This window comes from Podarcis cretensis (genome assembly GCF_951804945.1).
Source record: "Podarcis cretensis genome assembly, chromosome: 6".
Taxonomy (NCBI): Eukaryota; Metazoa; Chordata; class Lepidosauria; order Squamata; family Lacertidae; genus Podarcis; species Podarcis cretensis.
The window spans coordinates 86,486,373-86,510,434 of record NC_137175.1 but is presented as its reverse complement, the minus strand read 5'-3'; the positions used below and the strand labels follow the sequence as shown (position 1 = coordinate 86,510,434).

The 24,062-nt window shown below is 43.0% G+C and overlaps 1 protein-coding gene across 2 annotated transcripts; it reads left to right on the top strand.

Moving 5' to 3' along the window:
* Positions 1 to 5,390: 5,390 nt before the first annotated feature.
* RGS13 (regulator of G protein signaling 13) lies at positions 5,391 to 20,656 on the top strand. Of its 2 annotated transcripts, none has more exons than XM_079981798.1 (5): positions 5,391 to 5,728; positions 11,878 to 11,946; positions 16,077 to 16,138; positions 16,760 to 16,926; positions 20,044 to 20,656. In XM_079981798.1, the coding sequence occupies exons 2-5, from the start codon at positions 11,882 to 11,884 to the stop codon at positions 20,251 to 20,253; spliced, it is 504 nt and encodes a 167-aa protein (XP_079837924.1). In that variant the 5' UTR covers positions 5,391 to 5,728; positions 11,878 to 11,881; the 3' UTR covers positions 20,254 to 20,656. The 2 variants fall into 2 exon arrangements, with proteins under 2 accessions (XP_079837924.1, XP_079837925.1); XM_079981799.1 differs by lacking the exon at positions 5,391 to 5,728 and adding an exon at positions 9,442 to 9,463.
* The last annotated feature ends 3,406 nt before the right edge of the window (positions 20,657 to 24,062 follow it).

Sequence of the window (24,062 nt, the reverse complement as noted above, 5' to 3'; positions counted from 1 at the left end):
AGGCCCACTTTACAAAAATAAAATAAAAAATAAAAGCATGCTCCCTGGACTGAGTGTCTCCCAAAATATGCAAGTTTGCACTGCACAGTAAAGCAAGTTGCTTTCACAGCTCTGTCATGAAAGGGGGGACGCGCATGTGACACGATTATCCACCCACATTTTCATTTGCAGTACTATTTAGTACATTAGGTGATGCCCTATTGCACAGGTTTATGCACTGAGGTGGCACTCTCATGCACATTGACCTTAAATATTTCTCAGCTGGAATGTTTTTCAGGCTGCTCATCCTCAAATCATGACAACTGGCCAAAGGGTGAAATTCTGGTTGGGCCTAGGCCAGGGTTTCCCAAAATTAGGTCTCCACCTGTTTTTGGACTACAACTCCCATCACCCCCTAGCTAGCAGGACCAGTGGTCAGTGGTGATGGGAACTGTAGTCCAAAAATAACTGGAGACCCACGCTTGGGAAACCCTGACCTAGACAATACTAGCAAAATAACAACCTGAAACCCATACCATCCTAATACTTGTGTACGACAATTTCCGTTTGCCACAGTGCATAGAAAACAGTTGTAGACTGGAAGTGTTGTAGACAGTCAAGGATGTGGTTTAATCTGAATCTAGACATTGCAGCTCATAACCTCAGGGGTTAGTGGCTTGAGCTGGGCCAGATTAAAAGTGCAGCAAGTAGACAGTCCTACTTCGTTGACCACTCAAAAGCAAATTTTAACATAATTGCTGTAACAATACAGAATATCTCACTCTAGTGGTGAAGATTATGACCAGGTGACCTGCTCAGTTTGTTGTCCAGGTTCTAACTGCTGTTGATGGACAAATTTAGGCCCCTTTTGTTCTCCCTTCTTAAGATTCATAATGCTAGAACTTCGGAGCATCCTTTGAAGCTGAGTATTGGAAAACTGGGGACGCGGGTGGTGCTGTGGGTTAAACCACATAGCCCAGGACTTGCTGATCAGAAGGTCGGCGGTTCGAATCCCCACAACGGGGTGAGCTCCTGTTGCTCGGTCCCTGCTCCTGCCAACCTAGCAGTTCGAAAGCACATCAAAGTGCAAGTAGATAAATAGGTACCGCTCCGGCGGGAAGGTAAACGGTGTTTCTGTGTGCTTCTCTGGTTCACCAGAAGCGGTTTAGTCATGCTGGCCACATGACCTGGAAGCTGTACACCGGCTCCCTCAGCCAATAAAGTGAGATGAGCGCCGCAACCCCAGAGTCGGCCATGACTGGACCTAATGGTCAGGGGTCCCTTTACCTTTTACCTATTGGAAAACTGAGGACAGACAAAAGAAAGTAGTTTTTCACACAGTGCATAATAGAAACTATGGAATTTTCTCCCACAAAAATAGTAATGGCCACCAGATCAGATGCCTTTAAAAGCATTCATTACATGCTTTTCACAACTGAGTGAAGTCTCCTGCAGAGTTAATTTCCTAAAAGTATTGGAACTGCCTTTGATGCATTTTGGGATTTATTTTCTGCCTGAGCATTTAAGGGGAAATTTTAAGTGCTTTTGGCTGGGGTGGAAGAACAACGTGTTCTACTGTACTACACTATCAGATCACATCGCTAGATAATAATAACTTATTGTAGTTTTCTTGTTTCCTCTTGGGGTGGGAGAAGTCTTCACTGTGCCTAGGCTACAGTGTCCCTTCCGAGGCCATAGTTTGCTTAATTCACGGTTCTGAATGTGCATCCTATGTAAATATACACTATTTCAGATCAGGATTGCAAAGAAGGAGGAGGAGGACAGACCCATTGTTGTGATTTATTGACAACTAAAGAATTCAGGTTGCTTTTTTTCAAATATTTGCCCACAAGTTGTGTGTATGTGGACATTGGCTGATCTTTGGAAGAACATATATAGTAAGGGCAGGAACATTTCTGATCTGTGGTTATGAATGTAAAGGTAAAGGTAAAGGTACCCCTGCCCGTACGGGCCAGTCTTGACAGACTCTGGGGTTGTGCGCCCATCTCACTTAAGAGGCCAGGGGCCAGCGCTGTCCGGAGACACTTCCGGGTCACGTGGCCAGCGTGACATCGCTGCTCTGGCGAGCCAGAGCCGCACACGGAAACACCGTTTACCTTCCCGCTGGTAAGCGGTCCCTATTTATCTACTTGCACCCGGAGGTGCTTTCGAACTGCTAGGTTAGCAGGCGCTGGGACCGAGCAGCGGGAGCGCACCCCGCCGCAGGGATTCGAACCGCCGACCTTTCAATCGGCAAGCCCTAGGCGCTGAGGCTTTAACCCACAGCGCCACCTGCGTCCCTGGTTATGAATGTAAGAAGGCATTAATATTTCGTTCATTACAAGCAGTGGTTTTTCCATTCTGGTGCAGCTTGGCTTTTGACAAAAACTGCATTATTGAACTAGCTGTCCACTGTGGTGGAATTTTACGTAAGTAATTATATAATCATTATGTTATTTCACACCATCCCTTTCCATGAAAAAGCTATTCCTTTCAATACAGAGAAAATACAATACAAATGTGGGGTGGGGTGGGGAGCAATAAATTACATATCATTTGCAGACTAAAAGCAACAACAGTGAATACTGATCACATGTGCTGTACTGATTTCTGTTCTGGACATGGGTCAAATATGAGAATATCAGCAAATTCCACTCTGATTTTCATCTGAATTCTCCAACACCCCTATCTGTGGCCATCTACATTGTCTGTCTTAAAATTGTCCAGAAAGGCACACAGAGACCCTAAAAGTACATGGGACAGTGCTCTACACACAGACAATACTTTTTTCTAGACATAGGTAATTTTAAACACAACAACCCTGTGAGATAGGTTAGGCTGAGAGACAGTGACTGGCCCAAGATCATCCAATAAACTTTGTGAATGCGTGGGGATTTGAACCCTGGTCTCCCAGATCCCTAGTCCAACACTCTAACCACTGCACCACACCAGAACAGACAGTTCTCTGGACACCCTCTTTCTGTCATCCAATTCGGTCTGAATCAACTTTAGGCTTTTGTGCCTAAAGTTCCTTGCAAGGTTGTTACAGCAGAGCAAAGCTCTCTTGGCCAGATGACAAAAGCCCATTCAACATCCAGAAAAGCTCTGCTGGATAGCTACTTGGTAGGCATGGTGGCACAACCTCATCTGTGTTTGGTCAGGTTTAGACCAAGACTTACACCACCTACACTCTAGCTGCCAGCATTTCTTTTTCATTACACACGGGTTAATGGAGTGACAGCAAGGGCACTCAGAAGAGATTGTATCAATAGCTCTGCACATCTCACTATAACACAGTGAGACAAGAACCTCAACAGGAGTGTCAGACATGTCCCATAGCATTCCCCAGGAGCCCTGGGGCCCCAAGCACCCACAAAATTCTCCATGAAGGGGCTGGGCACCCACAAATTTTGGTGCCAGGGTCATGCATGCTGCATGGCTCCCACGGTCCTGAGAATTCAGGAATCCATCAAATGCCACCAGTCTCTGGAAGCAGAACATCTCAATAGGTCCCCTGCCCTTGCAGAGTGGAGTGGCTATATACATCCAGCCCAAATGTCCAGGGTATGGTCCATCCATGACAACAGACAAAGCAAGTCCACCAATCAACAAAGCATAACTAATGCGCTCTGTGGCAAAGACCAGGCTGAGGGTATGTTTGGCCACATGTCCTTGATAGAGTCCTCATCTTCTCTGCCTCAAGCAGAAAAATATATTGGGCCAGCTCTGCTGGATGCGAAGACTTAGGTCGGAGACTTTCACTTTATTTTTTTGTAGGCCTTTCATATCTATTGCAGAGAAATTCAATTCAGTTCCCATTTTTAAATGAATTGACCTAATTCGTACTTCCCAAAATGAGACGCAAACTGAAACATAGCCAGCCTTCAAAATTCACTCTTCTGATTTCTCAGTGCTGTTCTCCAGCCAAGCAATGGATCCACAAATGCACATACAAGTATAAACTGTGCGTATAAATGGATATATTGGTGAAAATGACATGAAAAATGGAATACCAGTTTCTGAGAATCACAGGTAGGGAGAGTGTGTTGTACACATGTCCTTGTGGGCTTCTGATAGGCATCTGGTTGACCACTTTGAGATCAGGATGTTGGGTGTTGGAAATGTAAAGAAAAAGAGGAAACATTTTATCACATGTGGTGGGAATGTAAATAGGTGAAATGCTTCTGGGAGATGATATATAATGAGATGAAAAAAATGTTGAAATATACATTTATAAAGAAACCAGAAGCATTTGGGGGGGGCATTGTTGGGAGTGATATAAATAGAAAGGAATATAAGCTCTTTTTATATGCAATAACAGCAGCAAGAATATTATTGGCTCAAAAATGGAAGCAAGAAGAATTACCGGCGATTGAAGAATGGAGAATGAAGTTAATGGACTGTGCAGAACTAGATAAACTAACAGGAAAGGTTCGAAACTGGCGGGACCAGAAATTCATGGAAGACTGGAGTAAATTTACGGACTATTTGAAAAGTATTTGTGAAGAACAGACAACGTGTGTAGGTTTGCAAGAAGCTTTTTGGGAGGAGTATTATTGGAAGTATTGCAAAAATGGAGAAGGGGAAGGATGATTTGTTAAGAAGTCTTTAAAATGGTAGATCATCAGATGTGCTGATGGAAGTCTAAAAAGATTTTATAAGTGATAAGTTTTGTGGTACGTTTTAAAATTTGTATGTTAAAATCAATAAAAATTATTTTTAAGAAAGAGAGATCAGGATGTTGGAGCAGATGAGCCATGTATTATATTCTCATGATAGCAATGTAGGCACTAGGCAAGACCTTCTAGGGATAGCATTCCATAAGTAGGGCAACATCCCAGTTACCCCAGCTAACTGCAAAGATGACTAATAGGCAGGTTCATATTAGCGCATGAAATCTTTCAAGTGCCCAGGTACCCAGGCTACCTACCCCAGTTGTGTAAAAATGGAGAGTTGTCTTCAACTACCTTATACTCAGAGTTGACACACTGAAGTTAATAACCATGGATAGCTTAGGCCAATTAATGTCAACAGCTCTGCCCTGAGCAAAAGTTAGTCAAAGACAACCCAAAGAATCCTTTTCAGGTTTGAAAACTCAGAACCTCATGGAAAGCACATGATCTATGACCTGTTCACCAGCTATAGTTGTCTCACGGCAAAAATGGGTTAAGGCTTATCTCTGACCACCATTCACTTTTCAAACAAGGTTCTAGGAATGACAAAAGGAAGTGTCATTTGATTAAAAGGGGCTGGAAAATATTAGTCACAAAATCCTGGCCTTGTCTAACAATGGATGCAAACGTTCATGCAAAAGTTAAATCATCTTCAGTCACTTTGGTTGATCAGTAAAGATCTCCTGAGAGAGACAGGACAAGCATTCTCTTATCAAAGGTTCATTAAAGGCCAACGGAACATTCTTTTTTTAAAAACACACACACAAACTGCACACTTAACCACAAGCAAAGTTTGCATGTAAGCTCACGAGAACTTCTGCCATATACAGCATTATCTGCTGTGACATTCCAGCTGCAGAAGAAAAGAACTGGGTGCTTTAAGAAAAAGCAAGAGGAACACTTTAACAGAGGGGTCTTCAGAAACATCCCTCCATTCCGAGTCCTGCTGTTGTCACCACCAGAAGAAACCTCATTAAAACAGCAAGAAGTTTGCACGCGTCAAATTTCAAACAGAAGCAAATCATTTCCTCCACAACCACAACCAATAAAACCCCCAAACCCTGGAGGATATTGTGGTGAGTACACAATCTATCAGCACTGGCACCTCAGTTGTTGAGCACCTTCCATCTGGCAGTCTAGCTGGTGCCTATCTTGGCTATTTTCTGACACCAGCTAAGGACTGATCTCATTTGCTCTGAATAGGGTTTTGAGAATTTTGGAAGGAATTGGAGGGTGTGTTAATGATATGCTTCAATTGTGTTTTGTTGTTATGCTGTCTTTTATGTTGTTATATGCCCTGGGATCACTCATGATGAGGGGTGGAAAATAAATCCTATAAATAAATAACGTTAAATAAAAACCTGCCTATCTTTCTTAGGCAGAGGGAGGTTTTGTTTTATGGTTTTTTTATTTTGTTTTTTTTTAATTTTATTTTGTATTTTGTTTTTTTTCTTTTAAAAAGGAGCAAGTGGCCAAGATTTCTAAACCTACTTCCTTCACAAACCAGTTAACTGATACCTTCAAACATCCTTTCTATAAAATTATCCATGCAAATATCTATCTCCAGGTAGTAATCATCATTAAATGGGGGTCAGTCTAAAACTTTAAGTGCCAATTCTGTATAATGGGAATGAAACATTCATGCCCTTTAAAAAAGTTGTGGAGTTCTTTCTCCTTGTCCTCAGCTAACAAATATATTATAGGTTCATCTGCGTCTAATAAAGATATACTGTAGAAAATGTTAGTTCTTTATCTCTTCTTTCTTTTATAGTTGTGGGAAGGCACAAAAAATAGATTTGTTCTCAGGTGTGTGGGTCAATGGAGAAGATAACATTTTAAATCTCAAAGATGTAAATATCACAAGTTTCATTCAGCTGAATTAGTGGAAATTACATACAAAAAATCTGTTATATTAAGGGAAATTGTTTGAAAAAATGGGCATGTTGAATATAATTGTGAAGAAAAAATGTGTATATTAAGAAAAATGACATACGTAAAATGCTGGCAAATGGTGAAGATTATTAAAAAAGGGGGGCTGATGTGGAAATATGGTCAACTGAACTCAATAGTGGAAATATGAGCAACTAAGAGAACCTGAAGGGACGCGGGTGGCACTGTGGGTTAAATCACAGAGCCTAGGGCTTGCCGATCAGAAGGTCTGCGGTTCGAATCCCTGCGACGGGGTGAGCTCCCGTTGCTCGGTCCCTGCTCCTGCCAACCTAGCAGTTCGAAAGCACATCAAAGTGCAAATAGATAAATAGGTACCGCTCCGGTGGGAAGGTAAACGGCATTTCCGTGCGCTGCTCTGGTTCTCCAGAAGTGGCTTAGTCATGCTGGCCACATGACCCAGAAACTGTACACCTGCTCCGTCGGCCAATAAAGCGAGATTAGCGCCACAACCCCAGAGTCGGTCATGACTGGACCTAATGGTCAGGGATCCCTTTACCTTTAAGAGAACCTGAGATTGACCAATTGATCCATCCCTAGTCTAAGGCCAACCTGCTATGCTTTATATACCATCCTACTTCTCACTAATGGAAATGACCAGAAGTCAGAAGACAAAATGTCAAGAAAAATCAGGTGAAATTTCACTCCTGTCTAAGTTGCCACTAAATTCCACCATCAATATGGCTGCCTTGGATTTGCTTTATGCCGGATTATGCGTCTGAAGCTCATGGTATGACAGCTTGTGAAACCTGAGGTAGTAATTATCAAAGTATGCTCTAGAGGACACTAGGGTGTGACCAGATTAACTTCTAGCACTGTGCAAGAAATTTATTTAATAGTTATAGAGCATACAACTATAGAACAGCCCCAAAACCTATCTAGTCCAGCATCCTGATTGGTACAATGGTGAACTAGATGCTTTTGGGAAGTTCACAAGCAGGATATGAATAGCTCACTGCTGTGCAAGACCTCTTGGTACGAAGACGAAACACTGTCTCTGAACCCCATTCAAATTTTTCATAGAGGAGGCTGCCTGCTACTGCTTCAGATAATGCATTGCCTTTTTCTGGCCAGAGATGCTACACCAGCTTCGTGACAGGTGGGTCGTTGTCGCTTAGCAGAAGGGGTGAAGTGGTGGCAAGGTCAGTGCGGTGCAAACACACTAGCAGGAGCACCAGATTATTGACACTTCAGTCCCTCTTCTTCCCCATCCACCCGCACAATTGAGAACGAATCTGTCTTCAGTCTTGCAGACAGTTGCCTCCCCACAACTGCCAAACAAAGTAAAGAAAATGAATTAACATCTTCTACAGGATTTTGGCAGCAAACCACCTGCTGGGAAGCTAGTTTCCAACAGACTCTACAGAAAGGATGCCTTGTCTCTAGATCTTGTGTGGCTGGAACCCAAAGCAGAGTTGCCAGGGTGGTGTAGTGGTTAAGAGCGGTAGACTCGTAATCTGGTGAACCAGGTTGCGTCTCCGCTCCTCCACATGCAGCTTCTGGGTGCCACACAGCCCAATCCAGAGTTTGGCGGGAGTGAAATGGAAGCATTCAGCTCTCCAGCAAATGTTTCTGCCCGTAGCAACAAATTACAAATACCACACAGAACAAAACATCTACAACTATGGCTTCATGGGTGTCTCTGAAGGGACATGATGTAACCTCACATCCTGATGAATGGACTCTAAGTGCCAAGCAAGTGATCTAAAAGTGGAAGGAAGCTCACTCATACATAGACAATTCCTGGCTCAATTGATGAAATGGGAAGCACGCTCCCTCCTGGTAAGCAAGAATTAAGCTGTGACTTTGAGAGCCAGTGTGGTGTAGTGGTTAAGAGCAGTGGACTCATAATCTGGTGAACTGGGTTTGCGTCCCCGCTCCTCCACATGCAGCTGCTGGGTGACCTTGGGTCAGTCACACTTCTCTGAAGTCTCTCAGCCCCACTCACCTCACAGTTTGTTGTGGGGGAGGAAGGGAAAGGAGAATGTTAACCACTTTGAGACTCCTTCGGGTAGTGATAAAGTGGGATATCAAATCCAAACTCTTTTTCTTCTACTACTTGCCCTCAAAGGAGTCTGCCTTTTGAATTCCCATTTGAATGGGAATGCCCATTGACTTTGTGGGGGCCTGACTCTCTCAAATATTTTATTGTGGGGGCTGAAGCCCCTACGGCCCCTAGAAGTTCCTATGAACTGGGGTTAAATTCTCCTGGAAGACACAATCTAACCCTTGTGGGAACACTAAACAGTGACGCAAAACCAAACAGATGGCCTCCAGGCCTTTATTATCAAAAGGGCTTGCCTGAAAAAAGGAAAGGGGTGCACCTTTCACATTGCACAAATAAGCCCTTTGTTCTCCCAGCACCTCCTAGAGCCATAGATATTTGCTTAACACTTTTTTGTTTGTTCCAGGAGCTTTATGTTCCAGGAGGCAACTGGTCTATCTTTAAGGTGGAGCATTCTTCATACACTGTGCGAGAAAGAAATATGTTCCACTTACTTCAGCATGAAGTCTGATTTCACTTGAATCCTCCTGAGTGTCAGGTGAAAACAAAAACTACCAAGCACAGTTGAGAGTGTAGGATTGGGCATCTAAGTGCTCCCCTCCTTCTGTGAAGCATTATTCTCGGGCACCTTGGACGTTACAGCTCTCATTTTATCCCTGCTATTGGTGCCTTCATTCCTGCTCTCTTGAATAAGGAGCAAAGTTGTTTCACTTTACACCCCTGGCTAGCCCCTCACAGTGAAGCAAAGAACGCACAGTGGCAATGGACTGTTTCTCTGGAGTCTGGCAGGCCTGCCTGGGAGAGTTTAGAGTACCCAAATTTTAAAGGACGGCCAGCCCAAGACATTTTGTGGCCTGAGGTGAAGTTGGCACGAGGGATGTGGTGGTGGGGATTCAATTCAGTTCACATTTAAAGCTGGACCTACCCAATCTGCTTATTATTATTATTATTATTATTATTATTATTATTATTATTATTATTATTATCATCATCATCACTGCCACCATCATCACCATCTGTATCTAAAACCATGTTTGCATGTTTGCATCTCAAGGAGCATTTTATCCAAGGATAGCTGACTGACCCATTGACCCATCGTTCTCCCACTTTTAGTCTGATCCTCTGATAAAATTATCTGCATCATGAACAGGGTGAGAGCATTGTAGATATAGTCCACGAGGGGGCAGTGGAAGTGTTGGTTCCGCCTATTGCTTCTGCAGAAGGAAGTGTGCCTCCCCACATTCACAGGTCTAATATAAACAAAACAAAGAGGGGAGCAACATTTTTAGGCATGCCTTTAGATATTGTGGGTCATAATCAAGCTACGGTTAATCACAAATAAGTTCCCCTGAAAACTTTAAGACATAAATACTTTGCAGGTGACTCATTCCACTGGGTTCAGTGGGTCTCAGGTATAATAATAATAATAATAATAATAATAATAATAATAATAATAATTTATTATTTATACCCTGTCTATCTGGCTGGGTTTCCCCAGCCATTCTGGGCGGCTTCCAACAAAATATTAAAATACAATAGTCCTTCAGATATTAAAAGCTTCCCTAAAGAGGGCTGCCTTCAGATGTCTTCTAAAAGTCAGATAGTTGTTAATTTCCTTGACATCTGATGGGAGGGCGTTCCACAGGGCAGGTGCCACTACTGAGAAGCCCTCTGCCTGGTTCCCTGAAGCTTCACTTTTCGCAGTGAGGGAACTGCCAGAAGGCCCTCGGAGCTGGACCTCAGTGTCCAGGCTGAATGATGGGGGTGGAGACACTCCTTCAGGTATACTGGACCGAGGCTGTTTAGGGCTTTAAAGGTCAGCACCAACATTTTGAACTGTGCTCGGAAATGTACTGGGAGCCATCTAACTTTAACTGTACTAGGTATGGTAGCCTATATACTAACAACAAACTTGTTCTCTTAGAGTGGATCTTTATGTAGTCAAAACAGCAGTACCTGAGGAGCGAGGAAGGGAAAACTGGGAGGAAGCAGGATGGAATGGAGTATCCTGGACAAAGACCTGGCTGGCTGGCTAGATCACTGACTGCATCAATAATATGAGACTGTCTTGACAGCATTTTCTTCTAAAATATGATTATAATACGGCAATAGATCTGCACCAACTAAGCAGCTTTCATTTGAGAGGGAGATGCAACTCTCTGCTTTTAGTTAGTGCTATCAGGAAGGAAGGCATGCCATATTTGTATCTTTTGCTTTCAGAAGATAGAGGATTTATCTCATAATCTGTCTATAATATGCCTTGCCTGGGCAATGATTTTTGGCATAGGTTGTAGAAGATGAGCCTCTGTGAAAACACGTTATTGTTTTGATTGGGAAATTGCCTTTACAAAGTAGTTCTGTTGACACTGGCAATGCCAAAGATTAGAAATAGATTTGCAACACAAAATATACATAACTATGTGTTGCGGACAGAATGTCATCTAGCAGTTTATACACCAATGACATGTCAGCCTAAGATTTTATTGTGAGTTTGTCCACTTTATGTTGGGTGTTTCAGCTATGGCTTATATAAAAAAAATGAACAAGTATCATCAGGACTGGGGAAGGAAGTCTGATTTACTGAGAAGTGCTCCATTTTAACAAGGTGCAAGAAAATCCATAACTGAACAGATTCTTAATATGGGGGTTTTATAAAGAACTTATAGATACAATATGTCAAATAACAGTGCAAAAAAAAAAATTATGCTCAAAGAGAAAAAGGGTTTCTTGGAACCTTTAATGTTCCTAAGAGAAATAAAGATTTATTGGAAACTTTATGTTGCAAGATCCACTAATATATTGTTGTATAAAAATGAAGATACATTAAGATGTCTCCATCTGAAAGTAATATTTAATTGATTTTGCATGTTTTTATATTCTTAAGTATTGAATAAAGACTTTCACCATGAAGAATATGCCATACTCATGCCCTAAAAATGTACCTGGCTGAGTATTATGCATTAGTACTACAGTTACTACTACTATGCTGTCAATGCTCATGGTGCTTTTCAGAGTATTGTACCTCAGAGTATTGGTCATGTCTACAGAATGGAAGATGGCAGTATCCCCAGGGATACAGGGAGCTGGCTTCAGGCACCAAGCCTATTGGCAGACAAACTCTGCCAACAAAGATGTCTGCAAACATGACATGAAGACTGGCAATGTTGACTCCCTTGTGTGGGAATCCCTTCCCTAAAACTGGAATGGGGGAATGGTAACTGTAATAATACAGAACACATCAAGTGCTTACGTATACCTACTTTCTTCAACTAGGATAATGAGTCCCCGAATTTGTTGGCTCTGCAACATCTTCAGAGATGGCACAAATGGAATCACTTCAAAGTAAGTGCAATCTGAAAAAAGCACATTAATAGAATACAGAGAACTATAGTTGTTCTGATTTTTGTTAGTCTCTTCTACTTTTAAATTCCATTGATTTCAAAGAGAGTTGTAAGCATCCCATTGAAATAATCAAGATTTTGGGAAGTAGCATTTTGTGATCCTATGCTAAAAAACTACTTTGGGGGAGTGTGTGTGTAATTTTTTAAGTAAAAGACTTTGCTCATTATTATTTCATTTATTTATTAAATGAAAAAAGGCCAGCAATGTAATCCTAGACATGTCTGCTTGCACGTAAGCGGCTGAACAATTGCTGCCCTATAAATCTTCCTAAAATTAGCTGTAACTTTGAAACCAATGGGGGAAAAAAACAGTCATGCCTAATATAAGTCACATTGTTACATTCATAACTGACTTGTCACAGCTATTACCAAGTAGCTTATCAAAAGAAATAATTGAAGTGCCTAGATTGGAGCGATGATTTCAGTAACACATGCTATCAAGACAAGATACAGTTTCCAAGAGCCAACAGGAAACTGATGTCTGGAAACAGCTTGCAGAGGCTGTGAAAGTCTCAGACCAGACCTGCCAGGATGTCTCTGCAAGGCTCATGAGACCTGCTGCTTGGCCTGCACAGCTTTAACCTTGCTGCCACCCTGCCCACCCTGCCCACAGAGGAAAGCCACACCACATGGGCTGCTACTGCATGGCTGCCACCTAGTGTTGCAACACTTGAAACTTCTATATTGATTTTAACCTGCAAGAATAAGTAATGCAACAATCTCTGATTGTACAGTGGTACCTTGGGTTAAAAACTTAATTCGTTCTGGAGATCCGTTCTTAACCTGAAACTGTTCTTAACCTGAGGTACCACTTTAGCTAATGGGGCCTCCCACTGCTGCCATGCCGCTGCCGCATGATTTCTGTTCTCATCCTGAAGCAAAGTTCTGAACCCGAGGTAATATTTCTGGGTTAGCGGAGTCTGTAACCTGAAGCGTCTGTAACCCGAGGTACCACTGTATTGGAGTGGATTGGAGTGATTATTCTGTGATATTATGGCAGTGGACAAAGCTGTATGGTAACTTTTGTATAAATGATTTTTTTGTTGGGGTTTTAAGTTTCCATTTCAGACGCATCAAAATCTCAATTGCTGCACCTTTTTCCTTTGCAAATTTTGTCACCAATTCCTTCAGGTCGAGCATCAGCAAATTCACAGAATGATCACTCCAATCCTCTATTGAAACTTTAATGAGATTTAAGTGTTAACATCACAGTTCACAAGGTTATTCAAAGCAATGTGTGTGCCAAAACTGTTCCTTTTATATTTGAGAAAGGCAATCAGAGATGGTTGCATTATATATTCTTGCAAGTCAAAATTAATTTAGAAGTTTCAATGGTTTTGCAACATTGTTGAGTGTGTGGGGGCTTTAATAAGTTTGAGCTTGGATAAACTGCATTCAAAATACAAAATAAAAGTAAAATATTGTCAGAAATTTATGGCATAAACTAATCTATATAAAACTGGGCTCCTCAGCAGCTGCAAGCATGCATAGGCAAGCACACATGGGTGTAGTCAGGATTTTTGTTAGAGGGGCAGAACCTTAGGTTGCTATGTATTGTTATTGATTGTTATTGATTTTTGTTGATTTAGGGGGGCAGCTGCCCCTCCCTGTCCCCCTGGCTATGCCCATGCAAGCACATCTTCTATTCCAAACTCTCAAGGGAGATTTTAATCTAATTTCATAACTTTTAGGTCAGAGGTGGATTTAGAACAGCGTGACTCGGTTCAACTGCACTGGGCACCAAGCTGAGGGCTTGCCACAGGTTGTCACAGACATGACATATGAGCCGAATGGAAGGAAAGAGGTGGGGAGGGATTCCATACCAGGCGCCACTGAAATTTGAAACACCCAAGAGCACCGCTGCTTTGTCCAGCCTTTGTAGCCAATTTACCCACATTCTGCCTGACAAAGGAAGTTCCCCAGCCACTACAATTCCACAACGAATATAATACTATGCCTAGGATGGTGCAAAATAGCAGGTGAAGGGCTGGAGCAAAGTCGCATGACATGGAGCTTTGCTGGTGTTTTATATATCATAGAATTGTAGAATTGGAAAGGAGCATGAAATGCAGGAATCTTTTGTTCAACGTGGGGCTCAAACCCACAACTGTGAGATTAAGAGTCTCACGCTCTACCGACTGAGCTATCCAAGTAGGAGTGTTGTGGTTCAAGGCACCAACCAAACAAATAATAGAATGTATTTTTATCAGATTGGGAATCTTCTTATTGCTAACACACACAGAAACGACCGAGACACTTTGCTAGGGTAAGCTAAAAATGTCCTAAGGCAAATAACAGTGATGGTTATAAATCACCAACGCTGTAAAATCCTTCAAACAGCTGTTGTGCAAGGCAGGTTTATGAATCTTTTGTTTGGGTTCAGTGTACAAAGGCCAGTTTTGCTTTTAATCAAGAATGGATTAGGAATGAACTTTGTAATAATTAAGTGGCTTTGGTAAGCATGTGGAACTGATGTCAGGCCAAGCGGGGATGAAGAAAATTGTCCTCTAACTTTTAGGTGGTCCAGGATGGCTACTCCATTTTGTTTCTTTAATGCAAGATCTTCAAAATTGGGGATGCAGGAGAAATTCATTTCAGTTCACATTTAATGGTGAACCTACCCAATTCATACTTTCTGAAACAAAACGCAAGCCTCAACATAGTCCGCCTTCAAAATTCACACTTCTCAGAATTTTGCAGTGCTCCAGCCCAGTAACATGCAGAAAAATGCATACATTAATTTGAAAAAATAACATGTAAACATGCATCAAATAGGGAGAAATTGCTTGCAAAAAATGCATATTTACTTAAAAGTAACATAAACATACAAAAATGCACTGTCTAAGGGGAAATTGCTTTGCAAACTTGTAGTAGGGAAATTTCATACAAAAAAATGTATAGGAGAAAAAAGTGTATTAGGAAACTTCACTCTAAAATGCTAATGAATTTTCATGAGGACTTGTAAAATGTAAAAGGAGGTGGAAATACAAAGAATTGGGTTTAAGATTCAAAAAATTAGAAACCAAAATTGACAGATTTGTCCATCCATAGCTGCAATCCTACACACATTTACCTGGGATTAAGCACCAGAACTCTGGGAACTCAGGATGAGGAATAATGGGTAAAAGAATGGCATGGTTGAAGTCCAGTTTCCTTTTAGAAGGCACAACACTTCACATTTTGAACTAACCAGCTCAGAACAAAATAGATCCTTAAGACCTTCATTTTTCAGGTGGGGGTTCCGTACCTTGCATGGCAAGAGAATTACCTCTTCTACAGAATGATTAAAGGTGCACAAGGTCCTTTTTTTCTAGCTGGCCGCTGTAAAGGTAAAGGTACCCCTGACTGTTAGGTCCAGTCGCGAACGACTCTGGGGTTGCAGCACTCATCTCATTTTACTGGCCGAGGGAGCTGGTGTTTGTCCACAGAGTTTTTCCGGGTCATGTGGCCAGCATGACTAAGCCGCTTCTGGCAAACCAGAGCAGCTCATGGAAACACCGTTTACCTTCCCGCCGGAGCGGTACCTATTTATCTACAGTGGTGCCTCGCAAGACAAAAAGAATCCGTTCCGCGAGTCTCTTCGTCTAGTGGTTTTTTCATCTTGCGAAGCAAGCCCATTGACGGCTTAGCGGATTAGCGCTATTAGCGGTTTAGCGGCTTTTAGCGGCTTTTAGCGGCTTAGCGGATAAGCGGATAAGCGGCTTAGCGGCTTAGAAAAAGGGGGGGGAGGGGAAAAAACCGCAGGAACTCGCAAGACATTTTTGTCTTGCAAAGCAAGCCCATAGGAAATTCGTTTTGCGAAGCACCTCCAAAACGGAAAACTCTTTCGTCTAGCGAGTTTTCCGTCTTGCGAGGCGTTCGTCTTGCGGGGCACCACTGTACTTACACTTTGTGCTTTCGAACTGCTCGGTGGGCAGGAGCTGGGACCAAACAACAGGAGCTCACCCCATCGTGGGGATTTGAACCACCAACCTTCTGATTGGCAAGCCCTAGGCTCAGTGGTTTAGACCACAGCGCTGTAGTTATTTGCTATGCTAAACACATGGTTTTCATTTCCCTTATTTCTCACAGAGTAAGTCTGGAGGAAGTGCTGCAGTGGTCTCAGTCTTTTGAAAAGCTAATGGCTACTAAATGTGAGTTATCATGTGATTTTTAACAAGAACACTAAGTGTGGGGATCTGTTTGTGTGTGTAAGTTATGTACCCTGAAGGCTGGTGCATATAACTGACAAAAACTCAAATATTCTGTGAGGTGGGTGCAGACTAGTGAATGATCAGCTTTTCAAAGTGGATTAACCTAGATGATGTTCTCAGACTTCCTTGTAGATTGCGGCACTTCTCTGATTTTCAAAGCTGCATTTTTAAAATTGCACATGTAAAAACAATTTTAAAAGCATGAATGCCTTTCCTGCAAAGTGCAGTGATCATTTGGCTATATAAGGGATGACATGATCATGGAGATATTTGTGTCCCAAGCTATACTCTATAGGACTTTGTACATCAGTACCACACCTTGAACTTAGCCTGGTAGTTAACTGGCCACCAGTGCAGTCCTTTCAGCAGCAGCATAACATGGTACCGATAGTCTACAACAGCATGGCCCCGAGAAAGAGAATTTTTGGGCTCCATGATATTGCACAGGTCAAATGATTCACATGAGAGCACCGCTTGGAAGATGTGCATCCCAGTTTTGGCACTCAACACATTGGAGGGTATGCATTGTTACCACACAGAGTGACCCCACCTGATTTTCAGATGGGCCTATAGTCTACAAAACCTACCTGAAGACTGAATACAGTGATGAGAACATTGAATTCTGGTTTGCTTGTGAAAAGTATAAGAAGATTGTATCGCAGAGGAAAAGAATGTCGATGGCACAGAAACTTTTCAAGGAATATATACAGCCTCAGGCTCCGAGGGAGGTAAGTTAATGATCTGGAGAGGAATACAGAAAGTCTGTTTTGGGTCTGGTGCTTGTTATCTATGCAAATTAAACAGTGAAGTCTCCAAAAATTATTATATAATAATCTCAGATATCTCTTCAGGCAATTGAAAGCTAAAGATGGGGACCTTATTTTGTTTTATTTTTCTTATATTTATATCCTACCTTTCTTGTGGGAACGCAGGTGGCGCTGTGGGTTAAAGCCTCAGCGCCTAGGGCTTGCCGATCGAAAGGTCGGCGGTTCGAATCCCTGCGGCGGGGTGCGCTCCCGCTGCTCGGTCCCAGCGCCTGCCAACCTAGCAGTTCGAAAGCACCTCCGGGTGCAAGTAGATAAATAGGGACCGCTTACCAGCGGGAAGGTAAACGGCGTTTCCGTGTGCGGCTCTGGCTCGCCAGAGCAGCGATGTCACGCTGGCCACGTGACCTGGAAGTGTCTCCGGACAGCGCTGGCCCCTGGCCTCTTAAGTGAGATGGGCGCACAACCCCAGAGTCTGTCAAGACTGGCCCGTATGGGCAGGGGTACCTTTACCTTTACTTTTCTTCTATCACAGAACCCAAAGTGATTCCCAGATAGTCAATACATCCAGACCTTCTTAGCATCAGCAAGGGGATGGTGATCTCTTGAGCCTTCACACCATAACCTGGAATTGTAATAGCACAGGCAATAAATTTATGCCTCCTTTGCATCCTCAGTAGTCTTATTATAATGGAAAAACATTAACTTCTCAGAGACTCCTGCTGCTCTTAAATCTTCCATGCCACTCTCTAAATTGCAGGCAGAGAAACCCAAATAAAACCCAAGTAACAGAACTTCACACTAATGGTGTGCTCATACCAGCCTGTTTCCCAGGCTCAGAGTGTCAGTCTTTCCATGAAATCCAAGGCAGGATCAATGTTTGGTGCTCTTTTTTTGAGCTTGGGACAGGAGAAGAGGAGCTTACAAGGTATAAACCAGGCTTCCTCAACTTCGGTCCTCCAGATGTTTTTGGCCTACAACTCCCATGATCCCTAGCTAGCAGGACCAGTGGTCAGGGAAGGTGGGAATCATAGTCTCAAAACATCTGGAGGCCCGAGGTTGAGGAAGCCTGGTATAAACAATGGAATCGTGGAACAGCCACATCAACTAGTTCCAGGCTTTCCAGGCTTGAAATGAGACCTGCCTAACTGGCAGATTGGCAATATCACATCTGCCTGCTGAAGAGGACTCGAGGTGCTCATGAACCAAGCAGAACACACTGAGATCCTTGTTCATGAGTGTTCCACTGCTGCCCTTTAGATGAGCATCCACGTGCGAACAGAACTTAGAAACAGAGCCAGCCAAAGACATTTTGCTGCCTGCAGTGACAATGGTGCCCCTCCCAATTCCATGTATAAAACCCAACTGGACTAGTGGATGGTTGGTTGGCATCTGTCTGCCTCAGGAGACACCGGAGGAGTATGCCTTTGGGGGCACTCCGTTTGGCAGGTTGCAGCACCAACAGACCAATGTGAGAGACTCTTACTACATCACTGGTGATAGGATAGTGTATCCCCCACTAAACCTGTTTTTGTTTGCATGTTTAGCTTTTTTGCTATTTTTATTGTAGATCATCTTGAGATGTTTTTGTAGAAGGCAATTAATTAATTCATCATGTACTGTTTTAAAGAGCTTAAACATGGGCTTGAAATATAGGTCACTGCAGTGGCAAAAGTAACAGTAGGGGAACATCTTGATGAAATCCTTCAGTGGTGAATATGCGATCTGTGGCTTCATGTTCATGTGAAAGGTCCTGTTTTCCATTAGGATTTGCTTCTTGGAAGGAAAGCCTCATGTCATTGTTACACACAAAAAAAGTTGGGGAAGGACAGGCTGCTTTCATAATAAGCATATTATGCAAAGGTGACCCAAACATGAAAAATCCATTTCAATTCTAAATGGGCGTCAATACTATATTATCTATCCATCCATCCATCCATCCATCCATCCATCCATCTGTTTGTTTTTCCATTAATATCCCACACCTTTCCTCCAAAAGGTGAAGGTGGTATACATAGTTCTCCTCCTCACCATTTTATCCTGACAAAAACTCTCAGAGGCAGAGACTGGCCCAAGGTCACCTAATGAGCTTTGCGCCTAAGTCAAGATTTGAATTCTGGTCTCCCAGGCCCTAGTCCAATACTCTAACCACTACTCCACATGGTCTCTGTGCGTATATAAGTACTTTCACGGTACAGAACTTTGGGCGCTTCCATCTTCACTTCACAGGCTTCTGTTCCTCCTCTGAGCATCTCACTTTGACCTACCTCTTGCATTATCAAAACTCTTTTAGAAAACCTATTAATTTTGCTGAAAACTACTCTCCTTTTCGGGGACGCAGGTGGCGCTGTGGGTTAAAGCCTCAGCGCCTAGGGCTTGCCGATCGAAAGGTCGGCGGTTCGAATCCCTGCGGCGGGGTGCGCTCCCGCTGCTCGGTCCCAGCGCCTGCCAACCTAGCAGTTCGAAAGCACCTCCGGGTGCAAGTAGATAAATAGGGACCGCTTACCAGCGGGAAGGTAAACGGCGTTTCCGTGTGTGGCTCTGGCTCGCCAGAGCAGTGATGTCACGCTGGCCACGTGACCTGGAAGTGTCTCCGGACAGCGCTGGCCCCTGGCCTCTTGAGTGAGATGGGCGCACAACCCCAGAGTCTGTCAAGACTGGCCCGTATGGGCAGGGGTACCTTTACCTTTACCTTTACTCTCCTTTTCAGGGATGCGGGTGGCACTGTGGTCCAAATCACAGAGCCTAGGTCTTGCCGATCAGAAGGTCAGCAGGTCGAATCCCCACAATAGGGTGAGCTCCCGTTGCTCGGTCCCAGCTACTGCCAATCTAGCATTCGAAAGCACGTCAAAGTGCAAGTAGATAAATAGGTAGCTCTCAGGTGGGAAGGTAAACGGCATTTCCATGCGCTGCTCTGGTTCGCCAGAAATGGCTTAGTCATGCTGGCCACATAACCTGGAAGCTGTATGCCGGCTCCCTTGGCCAGTAAAGCGAGATGAGCGCCACAACACCAGAATCGTCCATGACTGGACCTAATGGTCAGGGGTCCCTTTACCTTTACCTTTTTACTCTCCTTTTCAGATTAACATGGATAGTCAAGCAAGAGAAGCTGTTATCAAAAACATTCAAGAAGCAACGCAGTCCTGTTTCAACGAAGCCCAGAAAATTGTTTACTTGCACATGGAAAGGGATTCCTACCCGAGGTTTCTTGGTTCACAAATCTATCGAAACCTTTTCCTTACGCTTTCAATCAGACAGAAACCACTGGTGTCTATGAAAGAGGGAGAATGAGAACTCGGAAGCGGCCATTTTCACCATCTGTTTTTGAGCCTTATCATAAACAAGAGAAAATAAAGACACTAACGGAACATACATAGAACACCGATAAATCTTGTCATGTTTTAACTTAGCACAGGTAATATTGAACTGAACCATACAAATCAAATGTAAAAAATAATGTCAGTAGCAGCGTGATTTGTTTATATTTCAGAGGGGGGGGCAGCAACTTTGGAATAATCATAGTCTCTCTGAACAAACCAACCCAATTTCACATTGACACTTAGTAACAGAGGCACCAGCATGCAAGGTCTGGGGGCAGGGGACGTTGCATGCCTGATGTCAGTATTTTGGGAAGAGCCAAAGCCAAACACAGTGGCAGTGTGGCTTCAGTGACTGGCAGCTCCTTATCTTCCTCTTCCTCTTCCTCTTCCTCTGCCACCAGCAGGGGGCTGCTTTGACCCCCCCCCCTTCCCCTAAGCGGCAGGAGGAGGAGAAGGAACTGGTCACTGAAGCCACACTGTACTTGGCTCCATGCTTGGCCCTCTCCCCCCCCCCCCCGGTTTTTTGGGACATTGGGGGCAACCCCCTCCCCAAAATATGGGGGGTGGGCAAAAGGGCTCAGCCCCTGTGAGTTGCTGTCCCTGATTAATATACAGTAGCTGCTGCCCCAGTGCTTCAATTTTTGGCCTGGAATGTGTATGCCACAGTTTGCTTATATATTTGCAATGGCCACTCACCTAGCTAGAGTTTGGGAGACTAAAATTTGGGAGAGTCAGGAGATGGATGTGGATTTCATGGGGCTAGAGGGCAAGCAGCATGTGACGCCTCTGTTAAAACATCTACACCAGGCTTCCTCAAAGTCAGCCCTCCAGATGTTTTGAAACTAAAATTCCCAACATCCCTGACCACTGGTCCTCCTAGCTAGGGATCATGGGAGTTGTAGGCCAAAAACATCTGGAGGGCTGAGTTTGAGGAAGCCTGATCTACACTGACTGCCCATATGCTACTAGTCCTGGTTCAGGGCTCTTGCATTGAGGTACATAGCCCTGAACAACTTGGGTCCAGGATACCTTAAGGACCTCCTGAGCCGTTATATTCTAGCCCGAATACTAAGATCAGCTGGAGGGCTGCTATTTCTCCCCCATATTACAGAGCCCCAGGTGACTCAACCAGAAGTGATGATTGGTCCCATTCTGTGGAAGGCTCTTCCAGCAGAATATACTCACTGTTGACTTTCATCTCTATGACAACAGGCTCTGCATCTGCTTTTTTCATTGTGTACCCAGTCATTTTTATTATTGCTCTGTACTGCTTTGAAGGGTCTTTTATGTTTTTATATTGCTGTACACCGCCCTGATATTTTATGAGAGGTTGGTATATAAATGCTTTTATAAATACAACATAATCAAATAAGGTTTCCCTCTACCTTTCTGCCATATTTCAAGCACTGATTCACTCACTGCCATATGTTTATACTGAGACAAGCAGAGATGCCTGACAATTGCCAGAGAAGAAATACTTGGAAGTGCCACAAAGGCCGTGGGTACTTCTTCCTTATTTAATGGCACTGCCTTCTCAGAAGTATCATAGGTGAAAGGTGTATTGAGGCAAACTGCCATGAAAGAGTGTCTGAATGTGCCTGTGGTAAATAGTGATTAATACTGAAACAAGGGAAATATTTCCTCAAGGAGAATGGAACGGAACAGCAACACCACAAATATGTGCAGGTATATAAAGGAGTGAACATCAAAAACTCATGCTGATAACGAAGAAAGAATGGCGGTTAAAATGGACTTAGCTGAGATGGCAAAATTGACATGTTTGATCAGAGAAAAGTCATTGTTGACATTTGTTAACGATTGGAAACCTATCATAGGATTGTTGCATGAAAAAGAAAAAGAAATAATGATATTTGGATTTGAGAACTGAAGATAATGTTTGCTTATAGAAAGTCGCTTTGTTGTATGGACAAAGTGAATATTGTTTTTATATAGCAGACAGAAGAAGAATGGGAAGTTCTTTACTTTCTGAATCTTATTTTTCTATCTTTCTCTTTTAACGTCTTTTCTCTTGTAAACTCTACTTCTTTTTTTCTCTCTCTATCCCTTCCCCCCTCCTTTTTATTTGTTTATTGTATCTAGATTAAAGTCTTAGTTGGATAAAAAAGGGGGAAAGATATTAAGTTTTGTATTTTTCTCTATAAACCTTATGGTTGGACAATCCTATACTTTAAGTCAAGATTCTTAGGGTTACTAGAGATCTTAAGCATCTGGCAAAATAATGCCACAATTGCTGCCACAGGCATGGCCAATCCATATCCCCTTCCCCCTTTTACTTTGAAGGAAACCTCAAGAGTTTCTATCTAGTGAAACACCAGTCTGAAACATGAATTGAGGACCTGTGATCCTCTGGATGTTAAAGGACATCAGCTCCCTTCATCCCTGTCCTATTGGCCATGCTGGCTGGGACTGATTTGAGTTGAATTCCAACAATATCTAGAGCAGGTATAGACAAACTCGGCCCTCTAGATGTTTTGGGACTACAGCTCCCATCATCCCTAGCTAACAGGACCAGTGGTAAGGGATGGTGCCTTTGCCTGATCTAGAGGGCCAAAGGTTCTCCATCCTTGGCCTACAAAATAAATAAGAGTCTCCAACTAGGGAAATATGTCCAAATGCTGCCCTACTGTGGTGTCCTCTGCTGCCTCCGCAGGCCTATATTATCCATACATTGGTGGGAGGTGGTCTGAAGAGGGAAGGGTGCTCTACAGCTGTAGGTTCCACATTTGATTTAGAACCTTGCAGGGTTCTAGAACACAAACAGGGTTCTAAATCACACAAGGAGCTTACACAGATTGAACAAACTCCCCTCTTCATGGAATGCACGGGTGGAGGATGTCAAGGAACGTGACTGCAAGGATTGGGGCCAGTAATGCTGTTCCCCCCCCATACGCATCTAATCTTGTGAGATATAATACCTGAATACAAGCCTAATGAGTCTACATTTTGGTTATGCTAGTCAGTTAGTCTCTCTCGTTGCCAGCTTCCCCATGCCTGGTTCTAATGGAATCATGCTACCAACATGCAGAATTCAGGTAGGATAAATGGACATAAATTTGACATCAGGAATCACAAGACAGAGAAGCCAGTAGGAGAACATTTCCATCTCCCAGGACATTCAATACAGAATCTCAAAGCAGCTGTCTTATTACAAAAGAATATCAGAAATAGACTTGAAAGAGAAGTTGCTGAATTACAACTTATCACTAAACTGAAAACTATGGAGAGACCTGGTCTTAATAGAGAGATTGGATATTGGATTCCTGTCTCATTACAGATGCTAATCACCTGCAAACTATCCCTTGCTTTTTCCTGTAGGACTAATTGCAGTCATTAACAATCATCAACAGATTTACCATACCCATTGAGTCAATCACCCATCTCCTACTACCCTCCTGAGAAAAACCCACCCCACCCCACTATATATAAGGGTATGGTAACTTCTGTTTCAGTGTATCTGAAGAAGTGTGCATGCACATGGAAGCTTATACCAAGAACAAACTTACCGTAGTTGGTCTCTAAGGTGCTATTGGACAATTTATTTTTATTTTATTTCAACATGCAGAATTGGCACTTCAAAGCTCACCCCAAGAATCAAAAATATGCACTTGAACTAAGGGTAGGTGGTATGTGTGTGTGTGTGTGTGTGTGTGTGTGTCATTCTGATCTAAATGTAGTGAGTACAGCTTCACCTTCAGACAATCTGCATTTTCACTGCAAGTGGTCAAAGAAATGGCCCAAATGAAAACAAAAAGGGAATCC

What these genes read in the sequence shown, in the direction of transcription:
- RGS13 (XM_079981798.1), top strand. Translation starts at nt 11,882, where the DNA reads ATGAGTCCCCGAATTTGTTGGCTCTGCAACATCTTCAGAGATGGCACA. An exon ending in AAAGCTAATGGCTACTAAAT is followed by an intron (nt 16,139 to 16,759) that starts GTGAGTTATCAT and finishes CCTGATTTTCAG; the next exon opens with ATGGGCCTATAGTCTACAAA. An exon ending in AGCCTCAGGCTCCGAGGGAG is followed by an intron (nt 16,927 to 20,043) that starts GTAAGTTAATGA and finishes TCTCCTTTTCAG; the next exon opens with ATTAACATGGATAGTCAAGC.